The 23,109-nt window shown below is 36.9% G+C and overlaps 1 protein-coding gene across 1 annotated transcript in view; it reads right to left on the bottom strand.

Moving 5' to 3' along the window:
- Window positions 1–5,999: 5,999 nt before the first annotated feature.
- Window positions 6,000–23,109, bottom strand: part of TMEM164 (transmembrane protein 164) — a 61,617-nt gene continuing 44,507 nt past the window's right edge. The window contains exons 4-6 of the mRNA XM_063432148.1: window positions 12,590–12,668; window positions 9,303–9,403; window positions 6,000–8,588 (exon numbers count right to left, since the gene is read on the bottom strand). Coding sequence (XP_063288218.1) covers window positions 8,382–8,588; window positions 9,303–9,403; window positions 12,590–12,668 — 387 coding nt within the window. The 3' untranslated portion in view covers window positions 6,000–8,381. The remainder of the gene's footprint in view (window positions 8,589–9,302; window positions 9,404–12,589; window positions 12,669–23,109) is intronic.

Below are 23,109 nucleotides of genomic sequence, written 5' to 3'. Positions count from 1 at the left end.
ATGTGGTGCATGGACAGAAAAATTATAATTACTAAAGCAATCATGCTATTTTTTTCCCTGTATCAGAAATGTGTCAGTGACAATGTGTAATATAATACAGATACTATAATTAATGGTATAAAATAAACACATAATGTGTTAATTACAAAGGTGGATAGACTTTGTGAATATCTGAAACGCAATTGAAAATTATTGCTAAAATGCCATATGCAGCTGCAGTATGGCCTACAAACAAATATATTAGATAAAGTATAAGAGCATAACAGCTAATTACCCAGATAAATAATTGAATCATGATAGTTAAAGATCATATGATTACAATAACAACTGCAATAACGTTTAAACTTTAGAAGAAAATGTGATCTGTTCTTTTAAATCAGAAACTACTCGATATTCGTTTAAGTTTACAGAGTGGTATAATTAATACAATCTAATTAATATATGTGAAGTACTTCAACAGTTAAAATGTAACTGAAAGACAGGCAGAAACTTTACTTCAACTATCATAAAGTTTATTTATAATGATCAACATATTCATTCTGCCAGAGCCAAGGCCAGTCAATGGAAATCAAAGAGTATTATGGATTAACCCGTCCAGGTGATATACATGATGATTTTGGAAATTGATCATTTAGGTCACCTATTGCAAACAGGTGAAAAGATGTCAAAGATATAAATTCAACATCCATACCACTCTATGTATATATATTAAAATACACGTAATCAAATATTTTATCGGTTTTTCAAATACCAGGGAAATGTTATTTGGTTTTGATGGTTAAAGGTACATAAAGCCACCTATACAAAGGTAGAGATAAAATATAAATACCTTCAATATTGTATCCGAGTGCTTTCTTAACTCACTTTTAGAAATAATAAATATCCAAATCATCTTAAGCCACACCCAACAGCCACTGAAAAATATACTTAAACAATTAAGATTCTCATTGTTAAGCATCCAATCTTTCCATAATGGCTGTCAGATCTTTGTAAAAATAAAAATAAAATTCAATATTTGGGTGTTTCTGGTATTTTAAGCCACTAATAACTGTAGTTATTATATTATCTAACCATAACTTAGGGAATAAGTTGTCTTCTCCCTAACAGGACAAAGAAAGATAAATAATGTCATATTTCCAATTATCAACTATTCTAAATATATTGAGACATTTTGAATAAAAGAGTATTTTTATCATTTAAAGATAATGTAATTTTGCATACCATTGTGAACAAAGGCGGTAAATACTGTTTCAAAGTATCCTTATATCTCTAAATCATATACAATGGTTTATCTTTAAAACAAAACACTACAAAGATTAACTATGTTACTATTTCATCTATCATCATTATTATACAAAGTATAACAACAAATGTAAAGATTTTTCCACAGATTTTACCTGTTAACATTTTTAGCACAACAGCACCTGATGTCATTGAGATGTCTATCACTAAGATGTTACAAAGATTCCAATCCAGCAAAAAGAGGCGTTCTTGAGAATCCACTTCGATTGCTGTATCAACATAACATTTACTATAATGGGAACCATGTCACTTAAGACAATGTCTTGGAAATGCTGTAAATTAATTTATTCCGTAAAAGAATATTGGAGAGTATCCAATCTATACACATCATAAACGGTGTAAAAATGTTTCATGAAAAAAACAAAATAAAAAAACAAAAGACAAAGACAAATACCAACACCATCACCACAGTGATAACAGATAATGCTGATTCAAAATCTGCAACCAATTCTAGCCAAATATTTGGAAAGCTGGACTCTACAACCTATACTCTACAACAAATACCCGGGTATTCTACAAACACAACCTCCAGCAATATATCTAAGGAATGTAAACTTCTACAGGCCTTTACAGACTTTGGATTACAAATACAATTACTACTTTTAACTTTGGATTACAATTCGTATCTGGATCCATCCAAGAATATCTTACTCTGGAACTTGGTGTTCTTTGGTTCACTAATTTAAGGAAGAAATGGTCTACAATGCCCACAGTTTAATGGAGAGGGTGTTATGGGCAAATGCAAATATTACAAGTTTTAGAATGAAATGTTGTATTTCTTAAACTGTGTACTTTGTCTTTAAGAGATATTGCAAACTGACAAGGTGTTAGAAATGGAACATATTGTTTTTCATAGATGTTTCTTTAAGCAATAACCCCAGGTCATTACATGTTTGCGCCATTTTGCCCGAGACGAATTACAATAACAATAATGCATAAACAAGCTTCAAGGCTATACTACGACTCTTTCAGTACACAATATACTGTGGTAACCCCAAGTTAATGGAACTTCCCCAAATCCGGGAATCTCCCACGACTGTGCACTTACGTCTTAGTATAATCAACAGATAAGCTATTCAGACTTTGGGAAGCCATCTTGTCTCTTGAACTTGATGGAAGTTCCCCAGGTTCGGGAGTTTCACATGACGTGTGCACTTGCTTTTAGTTATGGAGTTTTTCATATTGAACTATGGTGACTCTAAAATGACGACACTTAAGGTATAAATAGGTGTACTTTTAAATGTTAACACACGGAGGAGAGACTTGGAGACAGACGCTGCTCCATCTTAAAATGACTGAGAGGCTGACATGATGACATGTTCAGAAGGGTATGTTAACCTATTAATGGTATTTGCAAGCATTTAATTTCATCTTATAAACTCTGCTATAATGGATTTTATATTTATATTTTTATATAATAAATATATAAAAGACAAAACTATTGCTTCCAAGACAATCCTTATTTTATATTGTATTCTCAATTATTTACATACGTTAAATAGAGGATCTCTTACTAACTATATAACATTATGGCTAAGATATCTGTATGGTTAGCCCTGCTAAGTTCTATGCTTTAAGACATTATAGAGGTAAATAAGGGAACCGCCCACGGTTACAGCTCCTTTGGAGCTGATCTCCAAAACGTTAAATTTCAAACGCTGAGATTCTGCATACACTTCCTATCCACAAAGGGACAATATTACCCAAAAGGAAGATCACGATAAAGGAGAGATTTGGAGAACTTATAACTTAATATAGAGCAGCTCAACACAGATGATATGTGCTAGAATATGTTGAGAAGTCTTACCACCCCCAATAGGTAACCATGTCATGCATGAACTACACACATCACATTAATTGAAAATATTTCTACAATGAATCAAACTCGCTGCGATTGACAGCCACTGCTTTTCCAATCCCTTCTCAAACCAGACACAAATCCTGCCCTTTTTCTTGGCTCATTATTTAGCACATACATTTATCTGCATCAAGAGCAGTACATCTGAGAAAATCCTAAGCATTGGATTGGATAAGCATTTCAACTCCAAGTATACCAGACATTGGCTTTTATTTTCACATTCAATGGACTCCTCCAAAAAAGCAAAAAGGGGAAAGAGAATAACGGACAAAAAGAAGAGTGCAGACTGTATTTATAATTGTCAAGACATTTGCTTTATTAAAAACTTACACAAACTTTAATTCCACAAACATTTCAATTTCAGTTATTACCAAAAACACTTTTTTCTCACATTGGAAAGCTAGAAAAATAAAGGTTAGAAATACCTCACACACATCAGATAGCACAATGTTCACATATAGAAAAGTAGAATCTGGCTTACAATAAAATTCTAAAGGGGAAGTTATCACAAGTAAATCATTCTATTTTCTTTTAAACACAGCATTCTATTCTGGTGTCTTCTGTAAAAAAAAATAATAAAAAAAAAAAAATAGCTAGGTTTGCTGCTTAGATGCTGCAAACAAACAAACCTAGGCAATTGGTTCACAATCCAGTACTCAAGGCACATCAACAGTACTGGATTTTGGAATTTTAAGATTCTTTTTCCAAACACTGACAAAGTTTGCCCCATTGTTGTGCCTTAAGGGTCATGTTGGGGACCAAAGGCTTATGCATCAACAATGTAATGTCAGTGATGCAGTGGTGTGGATTAGCCACAGCATGTAAGTTCTAGGTAATGTGTAAGTCGATGACCCATGGAAACTGTATAATATGATGGCATCCTGGTGGTTCTGCTTCTAACTACATACCTGAAACATTGTGCTACAGGTGAAGGAATTGATTTCAGCTATTTGGCACCCAATTGACATGGTATAATTTAAAATGACAGCTTTAGAGGTGACTTTCACTGAACAAAATTTCAACTTGCAATCTTGGCTAACTAAACTCTAATGACAGGTAAAAAGAAGGAAAACAAGTAAACAAGTAGATGTATGCTTAACCTATTTTAGTAGCATTTAACCACCACAAAAGAATATAATCTAAAATTCACAGTATGCCCCACTCAGTAAAGGGGAGTTTCAAAAGAGTAAAGAAAGCTGCATTGATGTACTCTCAGTTGCAGGCTTATGATAAATTAAACAAGCTCTACATATGCCTGGATATGAGGTTGGCACTGTAGCGAGTGGCCATTATTCGTCTGAATAAGAAATTGTTAAAGTAGCCTAATCTGGTTCCCATACTTTGCCCCCTGAACTATTAATATGAGGAATGTTTGAACCAACTCAAAATCCATGGGACAAGTTTAGCAGTGATTTTTGTTTCTTTATTAGGACATAAAAATACGTTGCGTAGAGACTGAAGAAGTGGCGTTCACAACCTATCAGCACTCTAATTTAGTCCTCTGACATTAGCATCACATTTATTAGAAGCAAAGGACCCATAGCTAGAATATAAACCGATTATAACACAGCAATGTTGTGTATAGAGTGCTTTGCATACTAATATACAAATATGTAAATTTACACAATTTTCTATAATTTTGTAGGCCTTTTATAAATATTTGGGAAATGAAAAGCTTTAGACACTATGTACTTTATCTTGCCCTATTTCACTCAGTGTCTGCAATGTTGGTATATAAACAAAAATGTAATCTCTTACACTAGGTGTGACACAAAATAAATAGAAATGGTCAAATATTTAGCTTATAGGTATTTGCAAGGCCCCTGAAGGCAATACTACCAGTGCAGCTTACTAAAATGGCAACAGAATGTAAAAAGAAGGTCTGCATTTGAGCATAATGCCCGCATACAGTAAATACAGAGAAATATTTCTAGAATAAAAAGGTATTCACAACCGCTATAGCAATCTTCATCCCTTTCAGAATGCTAATGTAATACCAACAGTGAAATGGCCCAGTCCATACACCATACACCATTTCTTATTGTAGGAATGTTATGACCCACTGAAATTTCCTTTACGGTTTGGAAGCAGGAGGGGGTGAGCTTACATTTTTAGCATAACGAGAAGCATTAGGTCAGTGTCAAGTGGCTTCAGGCAGACAAATTAATTCCTCTACAGACTGGTAACCACTCCTAGAGTATAAATTAGATTTTATTTACTATATTTCATTCTGCAAAATACATCTGTAAGTAAAGTGGTTAAAATAAATTAAACAACTCGTACTGACACAGATTAGAATGACTTATGCAAATATTGTGAAAGAATGATCTTTAGAAACCTGAAATTCTTTATAGCACAATGGCTATACAGCTTTGATAAATGTAGGAATTAAGCCTGTGTGCTAATATTTGCAAATACTATATTTACTAACATTGTACATGACTTTTAACACACCATGTAAAAAAAAACATGTATGAAATCCATGTTTACATATATAAAGTTGAAAATTCAACTAAACCTTTAAAAAATAAATGAGAACCTAAAAATATATACATATCAAATCTATTGAACATTTAGACATCAAACCCTGTCCTTCAGATGGATAGAAAAGGCATAGAAAATGCTTCCTTTTTGTGGTGCAAACATAGAGAGTAAATAAATGGTATGTAGATAGGAGTGCCTTTCCTGTGATCGGAACACACAACGCTTTACATCTAAATCCATTTAGCGTAATGTAACAAGTCAAATATCAGACTGCCAAAAGTGCTATTACTGATAAATTTGGCTATACATTTCATTACATCAGAGATAATGTAAACAAACTAAACACAGAAAAAAGTATTGATACAAAAGTTTATGATAGAGAGCAGTAAATCAGTATCCAATGTCTTTTTACAAACACACAGACACATCAATATAGGTGTACTTACAAAATGTAGTATACAAGAGTTCTTCAGTGTTCAACAGGCGATACAACAAACTGCGTAGGGAAACGGGATCCAAGGAATGTTTGAGCTAACTCAGAACGCATTAGATGAATGTATTCCATTGATTGAGAAATCTCTACAGCAAATGTACAATGGGAGAGACCTATCAAAGTGTTCATAGTTTGAAAATGATGCAAGGTATTACGTGGTGCAATCACCATGGAAACCAGTGGAAGCAGCAGGCGCAATCCACTGGTGACAATTGCCTTTTACATCTTTAAATGACACTTTGATAAATCTTCCCTAATGCACACATCTAGAGTAGACCATTGCAGCTTCTACAAATCAATGGTTTGGTCTAATGCATGGAATGTGTCAGAGAACAGTGTTTATTTATGGCACTTAATACGGTTTATTATGTCCTAGACAAAGACCTCAAATGACTTTGTATACTGAACACCTAGCTGATATGGGGAAGACATGTGACTAAAAATTAAAGGGACATTCCAGGCTAGAGTAAACCCCCTCTTATTCAGGAAATAATGTATACCAAAGTAGAGCAGAGTTGTTACGAGGAGACCTTATTGTATCACATATAAGCAACGCTCTATTTAAGAGTAAAGTGGGGCGGACGACAAGAGGCCCAGGAAACTAAACAACACTATGGCATTACAAATAAATCCATGTATTTATTTATAAGTGTGCAGTGTTCCTTTATACACCACCTTGACTGGATTATAGGATTTTGTAGTCTAGAAAAACAGCTGCAGCAACAGAATTAATTATTGAGAAGGCAAATCTACCTCTAGATTACCTAGCCGGGTAAGGTGGCAATGTAAGAATTTGGACATTTTCTGCTGGTGAGGAACTTGCACCCATAATTTAATGTGTATAGTTTGGCAGAACACTAGAACATGTTGGCACAAGGAGATATGAAAAAAGAAAAGAAACTAATTTAACTGTGAAATTCTATGTAATAGTGAGATTACACAGAACGCAAATACTGGTCCTCACCATGAAAATTTAAGAGCATTTTAGTATTAAAATAACTGCAGTAATATGCCATTACAAAATAATCGAGTGTCCATCAGGAGCATAGAAAGGGGAATCCGCAGCAGTGGCTACGTAACGAATACAATAAGAACATGTATGTGAGATGGATTTGTACTGTTCAGCAATTAAACAAGAAAATCCAATGACTCTTGCCTGACTTTCAAAACTCAGATAAAAGGGTTATTCTCTAAACAATGAATTTAACCAAATTTTGTTAAATTAAGGTCATAAAAATAATTCTCCAACTGACTCGCTATGAAGGGCCAACTTTTTTTTAAAAATTTTTTTTCCCTGTACAAGTTTTAATTGGGGAATAAGCAAACGAGCGGCTTTATTGAAAAGGAGTGCAAAACTTCAGAACTTATACACTTGAGTACAGCACCACTTATATTGGGGGTGCCGCAAAAGTAGTGTAATATAACCTGTAATATGTAACTGCGTATCGGCCACTTACAGACTCAATGGCGAACAATGCTGGCAGAAAGGTTATAGTGGAGATTAATGTGCTTTCATCTGACAAAAAAAATTTCCTTCTTTGTTGGTACATTTTTAAAAGCATGTACGAGAAGGCACCAGGGAAGTACCCAGCCTTTCAAAACGTATATCCATATGTAAAACCAGGCAACTTTACGATTTTAGTATAACAATAAAATAAAGATAAAAAAAAAAAAAAAAAAAACACCACCACATAAATAAAAGCACCACAAATCTGTGGGTCCACTGGATAGAAAGGGAAAAAATATGAAGGAAGACTTTCTCCCTACACCAATTTCTGTACTATATCCTGTGCAAAATGCGAGTTTGCTGTAACGCTCAAGTCATTCACGTGGACTTGTCAACTGAAAAGAAGGTAATTTTATATAATTTGTAAATAATAATAAAAATATTAATCTGTTCATAGGTTTTCCTATAGATGACCAGATTTAATATACCTGGCTGCTTTGTAACTCCCTATGCTACTGGCATAGTTAGTCCATGAGCCAACTAATGCCTCCCTGTTTCTCCAGGTTTTAGGTGACTGGTATATGTTAACAGTCTGGCTATCAGTATGGTCAGTATTATAAAAAGAAAGAAAAAAAAGAGAAAGCTTGGACAGCCGGGCCCATACTGTAAGGTCACTTGTTTGTGCCAATTGGAAGTCATTAACACTGTTCGTCTTTAAAATTGATACAAACGAAAATGTGGTATGAAAGCATTTAAAGGGCTAAGCTAAAAAGCCTCTCCAGAGGTGACGTGTCTGCTCAGTCCACTTTTTTGCTGGACACAGGAATTAAATCCATCAGGAAGCGGCAGCCTGGGAGGCCAGAGGTAAACAGGAAGACTATAAGTTTCCCATGGATCATTGTCATGAGGGTTTGATGTCCTGAGGCCCAAATACGATACCAGGGTCCATAAAAAGGGTCAGAGACAGCTGGGCAGAGCATGTTATTCAAGTTTACCTCTGTGAACTGTGAAAAAGAAAGGAAAAACAAAGAATTGTTAGGAAAAAAAAAAAAGTGTTTTAGAGTACATAGATGTAATTGTTAATGGGTGAGGAGAGTGTGCTGGAATAAAGAAAGGGTATTAACACTAAATAATATGTCAAACAAAATGGCTGAACTGGGGTCATGTCACAAAGCCACCCATTTCTACAAAGCAGCAGCCTTTTCTCCAAACATTGGCATGAGCAAGAGCAGTGTCCCCTGTTTTGGGCTCGCTAGGTAAAAGAAACAAATCTAAATATGAAGAAATAAAGGTAGTCTATTTTTACATTAATTTGCACAGTTTAAGCATTGCTTTTTTTTCTCTCCCAGTGGCTTGGCTGATTTATATCTGCTTCTCGGCAGCTCTCCCATCAACTCTGTAAATTGCAATAAGTCTTCCAGAAAAAAAAAAATTAAAATAATTTTTTAAACAGGACAGACTTTATAAAGTTTTATAAAACACCTACATTATGTTAGAACAGCAATTTGCATTAGGCTATGGCATGCTTTTAAAGAGGGAATATCATTGAGCAATGTGTCTCATCTTCTGAAAATCAATATTTATTGTGTTGGCAACTCAATTACATAATGCTGCAGGTATTAGAGGTAATCCCCAAAAGGACCTCATCTAATGCCAAATCAACAGACGTCTGTGATCTTCGGGTACTGGTATGTTTGAATGCATGACTTTATACTTACCAGGCCGAGGGTCTGGAGCAGGCTGAAGTGGTAGAAAAACATGAGCCCAGTTGCCAACATTGCCCACCAGAAGTTCGAGAGAGGCTCTGGAGTGTATACCCCTACAAAACCAGAATAACAGAAAAATACATTATAACCACATCTACGAAATCAACTTTACAGTGAAAAACAAAACAAAAATAAAACAAACAATATATATTTCTAAAACTAGATAGATAGAACCCAATGCAGTTTCCCCCCCCCCCCCCCCCCCCTTTCTTCCAGTGTTGACAGTACGGCAAAAACAAAGCAAAAAAGTTTCTTGCTTATTCTCAGACACCAAGCAAGAAAACAAAAACCCACAAGCCAAAAAAAATGTACGGATGAAGACAGATATATGGAAGGACTTTAACAATACACCTACTCAATATAGACATATCTGGTAAATCTGGACTGACTATTTCCAAACCTCAATATGATAAAAATGTGGTAGTTGGCTAATGCGAGATTTTTGTCATCTATATGATCTTGAAATACACTGCACAAGATGTGCTATAACCTTTTTTTTTTATTATTTTTTTATTTTTTTTAAGTGTTCAAAAGAGGAAAATAGCCAAAATGAAAGAATTCTCTCTCTTAGCCATGTTTTCAGTTTGGCTACCCTGCACATGAATTTTAAATTCACTTTGCATTCTCACTTTAGTAAATAACTCTAAGACTAAGATCACTCTTCTTCTATCTCTACAGTTTATTATTGTGAAAAAAAGTAGGCTTGCGCAGCACCAAGTACAACAATAGGTGGCAGCAAACAACCAGTAAAAAGAATAATGTTCTGGGTATGATGTACTTGGACTAAAACGGATAAGATAGAAGGGTCCAGTTTTTTTTTTATTTTTTTCTAAATCAATCAGATAATGTAATAATCCTGTCTTCCAAACTTTCTCCAGAAAATTCTGAAACTTTGGACAAGCTAACCATGTATGTAAATAGATAAAGTGTCTGCATTTATTTTGAACAAGTATCACATGGCATCATTAATGAATTGTACAGCTGCAAGGTGCCAAACATGAACGGTCACTTTTCTGGAAAATACACCATGAATAAAACTTTGAAAATCCATAATAACGTATATTGATCTTTTTTCTTGTGATTCTCCTTTTTTTCCCCTCATGGATATTTACCAGCTGACCTCAATCAACTCTGCTAAATCTCACTAATTGTGGATCAAACAATAGCATAATAAGGTTGCACTCACATTTGGTAGAGCTTAAGCCAGCTCTGGTGTGTATAGCATACAGCGGTATGAACCCTTACTTAAAAGGATATGATGTGAGTATTTCCTCAGAGTAAAAGATGTCGGGAACCCAAGATTACAAAAATAAAAGGCAACGATAGTGCTCTCAATAAAATATGAACAGTTAGTGATAATAATAATAATAGGGTTACACTCACATTTAGTAGAGCTTAAGCCAGCTCTGGTATGTATAGCATAATCCCCACTTAAAGGATGTGAGTGTCCTCAGAGATGAAAAAAAGTCGGGAAACCCAAACCGACAAAAGTAAAGGGCAGCAATAGTGCTCTCAATAAAATATAAATAGTTGGTATGATCCAATAAAAAATATATACTCACAAAGATGGAGCAGACTAACTGCTCTGTGATAACAACATCGGTGGTATGATCCCCACCTGGGATTATTTGGAGTAGGCAGGGATAGAAACTGAGGGTGCCAAGTAATTAGAAAAATAAAAAGAAAGTAATAAAATAATAAAAAATAAAAGATAATGGCACAATAATAGGGGACCAAAATCTATTAGTAAAAAACAATTACAAATATCCAAACGCATTTTGCCGTGATGGCTTTATCAATGGAAACTTTCAACCTGGCATTGTTTGAGTTTTTATGGGTATGGGATTAATTAAAATAGGCTCCAAAATTGGTCCGTCCAATGAAAGAGCAGTAAGTGATTGCATGTGAGAAACAGCTTAAAACACCAAAGTTTGTGTAGAAATAGTACTGGGGTGTTTTACTTTATGTAGATAGGTGGAAAATGCGGATTATATTGGTCAATTTTTGGCATAATTTGCCGAAACAGGTGATGTGTGTAATAATCACGTCATCATAGGCTGGCCGCAAAGCCTTATGGGGTTATCTGGCAAATTTCAATGTGCAAATATGGAAAAGGGGAAAGCCCTTGTAAGTTTGCAAAAACTCATAAAACCTGTACATTGGGGGCACTGTTGAACTTCGGAGAGGTTGCTGAACACATATTGGGGTGTTCTTTGTCAGTAACACATAACAGGAACTGATAATCCATGCTTAAAGTACAATGTGTGTGAACAAAAACATGACTACCCAAAGATTGACAAAGACTGGTGGTAGAATTAGTGCATGGAAAGTATTAAATACCCCCATTTGAAATACCATAGGGTGTCTACTTTTCAAAAATATATGGTTTGATGGGGGTAAATGTCCCAAGTAGGACATGGGTGCATAATGACCAGCTGTGAAAATTCCAGGTTGGAAAACTGGAATGCACGCCCTCCAAATAAGGTCTTTTAGCCCCCAGAGAACCCGACACACCTATACATGGGAGGTATCACTGTACTTGGGAGATGTTGCTGAACACATATTGGAGTGTTTTTGGGCAGTAACCCTTAATGTTCTCAGTACATGTATTCTTAAATTGCTATGTGTGTCAAAAAATCACCAATTTTTTATTTTGTTTTCAATTTGGCATAGATTGGTGGTAAAATGGTTGCATGAAAAGAGCATTTAAAAAAAAAAAAAAAAAGAGTCAAAATACCCCAAGTGTAATACCTTGGGTTGTCTTTTTAAAAATACATACATGTGAAGGGTTATTCAGGGATTCCTGAACGTGCTACTTGTACTTATAGCCCTATAACTTTCCAAAAAAAAATAAGAACATGTTAACATTGAGCATTTCTAAACAGAGGACAAAATTTAGAAACTATTTAGCATGGGTGTTTTTTGGTGGTTGTAGATGCATACCAGGTTTAGAAAAAGTGTGGTTGTTTTTTAACATTTTTTCATAGTAAATTATATGATACAAATAATGGTATCCTCAGAAAGACCATTTAATGGCGAGAAAAACAGTATGTAATATGTGTGGGTACAGTAAATGAGTAAGAGGAAAATTGTAGCTAAACACAAACACATTTCTTAATGGTAAGAAATTTGAAAAACAGTCTGGTCACTAAGGGATTAATACAATGCCTAGAGACATCATTATGCAAGTGGTACAAATTGTTATATATAAAGAATGATAGGCATTTCTGGGGTCATACCTCCTTTCTTCAGTAGGTAGATCGGAACCACGTATAGCATAATATGCTGAATATAGTATACCTCCACCTCAAAAGGAAGCTGTAAAGACAAAAATAACACCTATGTTAATGAGGTGCATCTTTTACACAAACAACATGCACAGTGTATTACAACAAACATTCAAAGCAATGATTCAGGTAAAATCCAAAATAAATCACCAAGAAACAGAAAAGACTTCAGGCCTAATGGGTGTTGCCACCCCTTAGGTCTTCTGTCTTTAAGACTGCAGCGCTGTATATTATGTGAGAGCACAGTAAATTACCTGTGATTCAAAGACAATTACGGTATCCTTTATATTCTCCGATGTAATGTACATACAAAAGAAAACAAATATATACAGATAATTTTGCAGTATGTTAAATACTATAGTGAAGAATTAAGTGAATAACAGATATCTACACTCACATTTTATACAGCCTTTTCAAGTAAATTAGGCTCTAAACTTGTACACGTCTGTGTCTTTAACCCCTTAAGGACACATGACATGTGTGACATGTCATGATTCCCTTTTATATCAGAAGTTTGGTCCTTAAAGGGTTATGGGTAGATCACACGACCCCTCTCTCCAAGGTAAAGTGTGTGTTTTCCTCTCCACAGCGTCTATAAAAGACACAGAATTTTCAAACTAAGTGTAGCATCCTTGTAATATTTCCATACACTTAAAAATAGGTTAAAGTGCTCACCTTGTTTAGAGCCTTTTGGTAACTAGCTCTAAGTATATAGGCCTAATGTAAATTTGTGGGGTGACACTGCCCCTTCCCTGGAATCACTTGTGCTGGATACAGTGGATTGTATAAAGTAAGGGAATTTATATAAAATCAATATAAAAGTATTTCTAGAAAATAAAAAATAAATAAGAACAAAATATTGCAAGTATTAGTGGTTTAAGAAAAAAATGATGAGTCCACTTTAAAAGCCAAAACGCGTTTCGCCGGTAAAAACGGCTTCCTCAGTCAGCTTGTGGATGTCCTCTTGGTATCCTATGTTTTAAGCGTCCAAAATCCCGCCCAAAATGCCTTCCTCCAATCAACAAGGTCCTTTGTGACACGTGACGCGGCTAAAAAGCCGTTGCGTCACTTCCGTTTTTTCGGCACTACGAGATCCATAGTGCTTTGCGCTCAGCGCTTCACTTCCAGTTTTCGTCCGGTTATTTGTGGGAAATATAGTCCGCAAGAGGAGATTATTAAGTCCATATTAGAGCCTACTTAGGGTCATAAACAATTAAAATGGAAATAAAAGAGACATTTGTAGTTAAATGGTATTATATGTGGCTTATATTTAAAATGTACATCTTTATAAAATCCTACTTATACATTCATATTTCACCATATATATACTAATTAATTCTGGAAAACAACAACTGCTATTTATTCAAGTTAATAAAAAATTGTTAATTATGCATAAATTAATAAATAAGTATATCTAATTGCCTACTGTTAAAAACAGTGGTGTCCCATATATATTAAAAAAAAATGTAATAAAAAATAAAAATTAGACCCAGTGGAAAAAAGGTGTTGATGACTGGTATATTATAAACATATACATATAGTCTGATTTATAGAAAATGACATAACTCAAAATCCGCATTTAGACCTGTAGGGGCTAGAGTATTGAGATTGAAAATCCATTTTGTTTAAATTTTCCCTAATTTTCCAATTTCATCTTCCCCTCGCCAGTTTTTTGATTAAAATTACAAATAAAAAGGCAAATTATTATTTTCATTACTGCTTTTAGGTTTATATTTCAACAACGAGGATCTTTCCATGGTCTTTACTTCTTTGGTGTTTATGAGGGAGGTTTCTTCATACCCCTTTTCCATGAAATCTTGTTTGATTTTAATGGCTTGAATCTCAAAAGTGCTTTGGTCTGTGCAGTTTCTATGAATCCTCATGAGTTGTGCTTTAGGTATGTTTTTCAACAAAGGAGAAACCAAGGACAACTATTTAGGTAGATGTAATTGTTTACATCTACCGGTTTAAAAAAAGTTTTAATAATATTGCTTTCTATAAAAATAGTTAAATCTAAAAAATTAACGCTTTCTTTACTATATTCTGTAGTTAATATCACTCCCCAGTCATTTGTGTTTAAAAACGTTAAAAATGTTTTTAAAAGATCCACTGAACCATTCCAGATTTTAAAAAAATCATCTATGTACCGCTTATAGGAGACCAGGTTCGCTCCCCACTCCAGATTGTTATCTATAAATTGGGTCTCCCAATAGGCCATGAATAAATTAGCGTAGCTTGGAGCGAACCTCGTCCCCATAGCGGTACCGACTTTCTGTAAAAAGAATTAATTGTTAAACCAAAAATAGTTGTTATGAAGGATAAGATTTATTCCTTCCATAATAAAACTTATTTGTTCTTCTGGGTAGGTGTTGTCCTTTTTAAGAAAAAATTCCACTGCTTCTAGAGCTTTCGTGTGTGAGATGATAGTGTAAAGGGAACCAACATCAGCTGTTACTAGGATATAGTTAGGTTCCCATTGTATATGTTGTAATGTATCTTTAAGGTAGTTTGGAGTTTTTTGAACCAGAAGTTGTAGACATTTGTCCAGGTATTCCGATAGCCTACTGGATACAGAATCTTTCCCTGAGACTATCGGTCTACCTGGAGGATTGGTTAAATGTTTATGGATTTTGGGAAGATGGTAGTGTCAGGATCGGGACAGGGATCCAACACGCAGAGTACAAACAGTAGCCAGATACGTATACCGGACCTTAGAATGGCCGGACTAACGTAAGTAGTACAGTATAGAATGGTCAAAGACAAGCCGAGGTCGAGGGTAACAGAAGACAGGTAAGCGAGAGACAAGCCGAATCAAGGGTAACAGAGATAAGCAGAGTAAGGTAAACAAGCCGGGTCAAAACCAAAAGGGATAATAGAATACACAAGCACTGAGTGACTAGAACAAGCTAGAACCACGACAGGGCAATGAGCTAATGAAAGAAGCTCTGTTAAATACCCTGTTCAGAGCAGTAACCACGCCTCCAAGGCGTCCTGATTGGTCCTGCAGCCATTGACTGACAGGTTGTTCCGGGAGAGTGTCCTGATGACTACTTCCTGCCTAGATGCTGTAAAAGGCAGTCACTCCCTCGCGGCCGGCCTAGCATGACCGGATAGACTGCGGGGAAGGGAGCCATCAGACCGTCTGGATGGAGGAACAGCTAAGTCTCTACCTCTTTCGGAGGTAGAGACCACAGGTACCCTGACAGGTAGAAGACAGGGATTTTTGGTTTGATGATATTGAGGTACCTATATTCCTTTTCATTTAGTATTTCCATTTCTTTCCCTTTGCTCAGTAGATTGTTAAATTTTTTATGCTGATTGTTGGGTCTCCAATCAATTTGTGATATGTTGCAGTATCTTCTACTAATCTAAGTCCCTCTTTGAGGTAATCCTCTTTTCATAATGACAATCCCTCCACCTTTATCTGCTGGTTTTATGACAAAAGGGACAAATACGATGACAATAATCAAGTCACTACTTATGTCACAAAAAAGAGACCTGTAGATACACCATCACATGCAAACCCAAGGTACCAATACAATAGAGGTCATTCACAATATCAACCAATCAAAAGCTATTCAGATGTCGTTAGACAGGGCAACCAATACCATAGAAATAGGACCAACTCACGGCAAAGACAAGAAACATCACCATATGAGAGACACCATTCTAAAGTAAGATCACCCCATGTACGGTTCCCCACACAACAAACACAACCCATAAGGACTACACAGACACAGGATCATGAGAGAAATGGTATAACAAGAAGAGGAAGGGAGAGGTCACCAATCCTCACTAGGAATAGAAAGGAAATCCACAAGAACTATGCCACCACTTCAAACAGATTTGACAGTTTAACAGATAGACATGAAAAGGATGATTTTTTTCAGTAGGGACGCCAGAAAGGCAAATACAAAGTAGTACAATCCCCTCAAGATGTTTACTCACCTCTACACCCTCCACCCCGCCCCCCCAAAAGAAAGGAATTTAAGGGGAGAGGAACTCAGGGAGGAAAGACACTTAGGAAGATAAACATAGCAATCACTCAGACCAAATCCATTATTTTCAACTTAACAGGCAACCCTTTACCACAGGCACAACAAAAAATCCTCAATAAAGGATTAAAATTTGTACCCACACAACCACTAAACAAGTTTGACATATTTATAGATCTCAACAGATACAAAAGACAATTATGCCTAAAAAAGTGTTTCATGAGAATAGACAAACCAATTAATCCAACTAGTAACTCTAAATACATACACACAGACTTTAAAGCAAAATCCACTTTTTTCCCCGAATAACTTCATATCTAAAGAAATGATCACCTTTGAAAAATCTGTAATGCAAGACATAAATAAAATAAAACCTAAAAATAAAAAACATATGAACTTAAGCAAAGAAGAATGGTTAGCCTTAAAAACACTACAGAAAGATAAAAATAAGGTCATAAAACCAGCAGGTGGAGGGATTGTCATTATGAAAACAGAGGATTACCTCAAAGAGGGACTTAGATTAGTAGAAGATACTGTGACATATCACAAATTGATTGGAGACCCAACAATCAGCATACAAAATAAATTTGACAATCTACTGAGCAAAGGGAAAGAAATGGAAATACTAAATAAAAAGGAATATAGGTACCTCAAGATCATCAAACCAAAAATCCCTGTCTTCCACCATCTTCCCAAAATCCATAAACATTTAACCAATCCTCCAGGTAGACCAATAGTCTCAGGGATAGATTCTGTATCCAGTAGGCTATCGGAATACCTGGACAAATGTCTACAACCTCTGGTTCAAAAAACTCCAAACTACCTTAAAGATACATTAAATATCATACAAACATTACAACATATACAATGGGAACCTAACTATATCCTAGTAGCAGCTGATGTTAGTTCCCTTTACACTATCATCTCACACACGAAAGCTCTAGAAGCAGTGGAATTTTTTCTTAAAAAGGACAACACCTACCCAGAAGAACAAATAAGTTTTATTATGGAAGGAATAAATCTTATCCTTCATAACAACTATTTTTGGTTTAACAATGAATTCTTTTTACAGAAAGTCGGTACCACTATGGGGACTAGGTTCGCTCCAAGCTACGCCAATTTATTCATGGCCTATTGGGAGACCCAATTTATAGATAACAATCTGGAGTGGGGAGCGAACTGGTCTCCTATAAGCGGTACATAGACGATATATTTTTAATCTGGAATGGTTCAGTGGATCTTTTAAAAACATTTTTTTTTTTTTTTTAATTCTTTATTTTATTTGTGCATAGAATGAACAATCAGTTTTGTACTGCCACGACAGCTGGTACAAACACAAAAGAATCATGCGGTAATAGTAATGTGGCATAAGAAACACTGCACTTTTTTTTTATATAAACAGGCTTAAGTCACTACGGTAGTTATGTGGTTTTCATCATACAGGCTATACATTATCAACACCCAGTAGGGTGCTAACTGCTCAATAAGATTGATCCATGTCACTTCGAGGTTAACTTTGCTTAATACGATTCAACTATGCGTAATAATAATATATTGCCCTGCTTGAGTGAAGAGTGGCGGTGTAAATATTCTAGGCTTTTACCAGGGAGAGACAGTGTGAGTCATGAGAGGAGTGACAGCAGGACATGAAAAATAAAAACAGTTAGAAAGACAATGAGAAAAACAAAATTTTGCTGTTCAGGATAATATTTCAATCACCTAAGGGTGGTCCAAGTAGGGCTGCTAGGTTCTATATAGGCAGTATAGTAATTAACAGTAAAACAAATATGGACAAACAGAAAAAGGAACGTTAAATCCCAGAAAATATAACTGTAACTGGCTGATAGCCTTGTTTTACTGGGTCTGGTGTGAGTCCGTTCATGGCGTTCAACCTATGCCGCTTAAAGTCCAGGTACAATGAGGGTGCCTGATACCAGTCCCTGTGTCCCCCACTTGCTCTCTCTGTGTGCGGTGCAGCGGCAGGGGCAGGTGTGTCCTCCGTTTGCCGTCGGTCTCGTCTGCCATGCGTCTTGAGGGGACTTTCCCAGGGTTGCGCTGCCCCCGACGGGTGAGTCTGGAGCTCTGCGGTCGAGGTGAGTAGGAATGTATGGGTGAAGCAGCGCCTTGTGTGAGGGGGGTGGCTGGGGCTGCTGATTCGCTAGCAGGTGGGGCATGTTGGTGTGACCTCGCTTGTGGCGAAGGGGCGCAAATGCTGGTGCCCAGGGTACCTGTTGTCGATTCTCGCCGTGCCGGTCCCCGGCGGGGAGGCTCCTTGGAGGTACGGGGGGGACATCCGCCCAGTCGGCGCCTGAGTGCCGGGCGAATCCAGGCCGCCACCATTTTAATTGCCACTTGAAAGAGTCTCCTTTGGGCATGAAACTGTGTCCAGAGGGTAGAGTAAATCCGCTTATAAAACTCCTGTGTTCGCCCAGGAGGTTTGATTGGTGCGTGGCTTGTGGCTTGCCGCGACCGTGTCGCCATTTTGTTTGGGCCTGAGCAGTCCCTTGTTGCCTTGGGTGTTAGCGTTGCAGTCTCGCTGTGCGGGTTCATCGCTTGTTGCCTGGGCGACCATGCTTGGATCGGGATAACCCCCACCGATCCGGGGGGGGGGGGGGGGGAGCATCATTCCGCCGGTGCTGTCGACGAGAGGACGGGGAGATCGGCCGCCTCTCCCCTGTTCCCGCGTCAGTAGGCCGCCTGCATGCATCCGTGGATTATGTGTATCGATTTTCACAAGACAGGTATCTTTGTGTTCAGTGGGGCACACTGAGCTCAGGCAGGGTATTCTGATGCTGGTGAGAGTCGCTTTTGCCTAGTTTTAGGGCAGTTTTCTCGATTTAGCTGCAGGAGCTCTGCAGCCATGCGTGTGATCAGGATGCTGGTCAGGCTCCGCCCCCTTAAAAACATTTTTAACGTTTTTAACCCCTTAAGGACCAAACTTCTGGAATAAAATGGAATCATGACGTGTCACACACGTCATGTGTCCTTAAGGGGTTAAACACAAATGACTGGGGAGTGATATTAACTACAGAATATAGTAAAGAAAGCGTTATTTTTTTAGATTTAACTATTTTTATAGAAAACAATAATATTAAAACTAAAACTTTTTTTAAACCGGTAGATGTAAACAATTACATCTACCTAAATAGTTGTCCTTTGTTTCTCCTTGGTTGAAAAACATACCTAAAGCACAACTCATGAGGATTCGTAGAAACTGCACAGACCAAAGCACCTTTGAGATTCAAGCCATTAAAATCAAACAAGATTTCATGGAAAAGGGGTATGAAGAAACCTCCCTCATAAACACCATTAAAGAAGTAAAGACCATGGAAAGATCCTCTTTGTTGAAATATAAACCTAAAAGCAGTAATGAAAATAATAATTTGCCTTTTATTTGTAATTTTAATCAAGAGAGTCATAAAATTAAACAAATAATAAATAAACATTGGCCCATGGTAAGGAACGATCCTATGTTACACTCCATACTACCGAAATTAGTAAATAGGAGGAGCCCCGAACCTAAAACAAAAATTAACACACAACCACATTAAAGAAAATACACCCACCCCCTTTTTTCAGAAATAAGTTTTTTTTGGGCTGTGGACAGTGTCAGCTTGTAGAAGCACAAAAAGGCACATTACAGAATTCTATGACCCGAAAGGGCAAAAGAAATACAAAATACGCCAAATGATTACTTGTTTCTCATAACGGGTTATATACGTTCTAAAGTGTTCTTGTAATTTATTCTATGTAGGCAGAACAAAACGTCCCTTACAAACACGAATAAATGAACATATTTATTTATTTATTTAAACACAGTGTTTCAGAACACTTTAGTACAGTACATAATAAAGACCCCCAATTTTTAGAATTCATGGCAATCCAAAAGATCACACTTAACTGGCGAGGGGAAGATGAAATTCGAAAATTAGGAAAAATTTAAACAAAATGGATTTTCAATCTCAATACTCTAGCCCCTACAGGTCTAAATGCGGATTTTGAGTTATGTCATTTTCTATAAATCAGACTATATGTATAGGTTTATAATATACCAGTCATCAACACCTTTTTTTCCACTGGGTCTAATTTTTTCTATTTATTTTTTTATATGGGGCACCACTGTTTTTAACAGTAGGCAATTAGATATACATATTTATTAATTTATGCATAATTAACAATTTTTTATTAACTTGAATAAATAGCAGTTGTTGTTTTCCAGAATAAATTTGTATATATATGGTGAAATATGAATGTATAAGTAGGATTTTATAAAGATGTACATTTTAAATATAAGCCTCATATAATACCATTTAACTACAAATGTCTCTTTTATTTCCATTTTAATTGTTTATGACCTTAAGTAGGCTCTTATATGGACTTAATAATCTCCTCTTGCGGACTACATTTCCCACAAATAACCGGAAGTGACGCGCTGAGCGCAAAGCACTATGGATCTCGTAGTGCCGAAAACCCGGAAGTGACGCGACGGCTTTTTAGCCGTGTCACAAAGGACCCTATTGATTGGAGAAAGGCATTTTGGGCGGGATTTTGGACGCTTAAAACACAGGATACCAAGAGGACATCCACAAGCTGACTGAGGAAGCCGTTTTTACCGGCGAAACGCGTTTTGGCTTTTAAAGTGGACTCATCATTTTTTTCTTAAACCACTAATACTTGCAATATTTTGTTCTTATTTATTTTTTATTTTCTAGAAATACTTTTATATTGATTTTATATACTCTGTAATAAATTCCCTTACTTTATACAATCCACTGTATCCAGCACAAGTGATTCCAGGGAAGGGGCAGTGTCACCCCACAAATTTACATTAGGCCTATATACTTAGAGCCAGTTACCAAAAGGCTCTAAACAAGGTGAGCACTTTAACCTATTTTTAAATGTATGGAAATATTACAATGGATGCTACACTTAGTTTGAAAATTCTGTGTCTTTTATATACGCTGTGGAGAGGAAAACACACACTTTACCTTGGAGAGAGGGGTCGTGTGATCTACTCTTAAAGACACAGACGTGTGGAAGTTTAGAGCCTAATTTACTTGAAAAGGCTGTATAAAATGTGAGTGTACATATATCTGTTACTCACTTAATTCTTCACTATAGTATTTAACATACTGCACAATTATCTGTATATATTTCTGTTTTCTTTTGTATGGTTACTAGACGAATTTAGCAATACCTTGAAGAACTGGGATAGCAAGTTTATGTCCTGGGAAGGCTGGCGGCAGTGAAGATGATGCTGCTACCGAAATTCCAGTACCTAACTAGAAAATTACAGATCCCACTACCCAACACATACTTGAGACGACTACAAAGAACCCTCACTAGCTTCGTGTGGGCACATAAGAAAGTCAGAGTAGCCACAAGCATACTCACCAAACCCCTAGCGCAGGGAGGGCTAGGCCTACCGGAGGTGAGAACATACTATAGAGCAGCACTGATGACCACCGCCCTGCAGCCACAAACAGCCCATAACCCACCACAGTGGGTGGAGATGGAATCAACGTGGGCTTGCCCCAAGGGCCTCATACCTATTCTGGGTCCCACATAGGTATCACCCGCAATCCCCAGACACACCCGCCACCACGGCAATCCTACTAAAAACTTGGGATCTGGTCAAAGCACAGCTAGGATATACGGATAAATGGGCGATTGCCACGCCAATATACTGCATACACATGGCAAATCCCGCATTTGACCACCGTATTTGGACCGAGCGAGGTTGCACGATAGTTAGACACCTATATAATCACGGAAAGCCGAGACAATTCCCCGACTTGCAACAAAGTTACGATCTACCACAAAGGGCGATATTTTCTTACCTACAGCTAAAGGGAATACTGACAAACTCCATTGTCCTGACAACCCCGACCCATACGCAATGTATAGAGAAAGCATGTGAATCCATGACAATGCCCAAGAAACCGCTTTCACTCATGTATGCAATACTCAATAACCCAACTCAACAGCCACAACCACAGCCCGACAAATTTAGAGAGGCGTAGCATAGGGATTTGCGTACAGTCTTCTCAGAAGAACAATGGAACCAGGCCTTCATAGCCCATAAAGGTAGATCCAAATGCGCAAGATACAATATAGATGGTACTTGGTGCCAACCAGACTGGCAACCATATAGCCCAACACCTCAAGGCTATGCTGGAGATGTTTAAAAGATGAGGGCACAATGTTCCATATCTGGTGGACCTGCTCGGCCATCAGGGGATACTGGAAGGAAGTTGAGGAGGTGATGCAAGGGGCACTGGACACAGGAACCAATCTGAGGCCAGAAAACGCCCTACTTTTCATATCAATTGACCCCTACCCAAAAGCACATGCCGGCCTAATATATCATATATTGATAGCTGCCAACTTATTGATAGCCAGAGGTTGGAAACAAACACAGCCGCCAGAGAGATCCAGCCTTATCCAACAGATCTCCCTAAACCTAGCATATGAACG

The sequence above is a fragment of the Pelobates fuscus genome, chromosome 9, assembly GCF_036172605.1.
Source record: "Pelobates fuscus isolate aPelFus1 chromosome 9, aPelFus1.pri, whole genome shotgun sequence".
NCBI lineage: Eukaryota > Metazoa > Chordata > Amphibia > Anura > Pelobatidae > Pelobates > Pelobates fuscus.
Note: the sequence above shows the minus strand (reverse complement) of the source record. Positions and strands in the feature narration are given on the sequence as shown.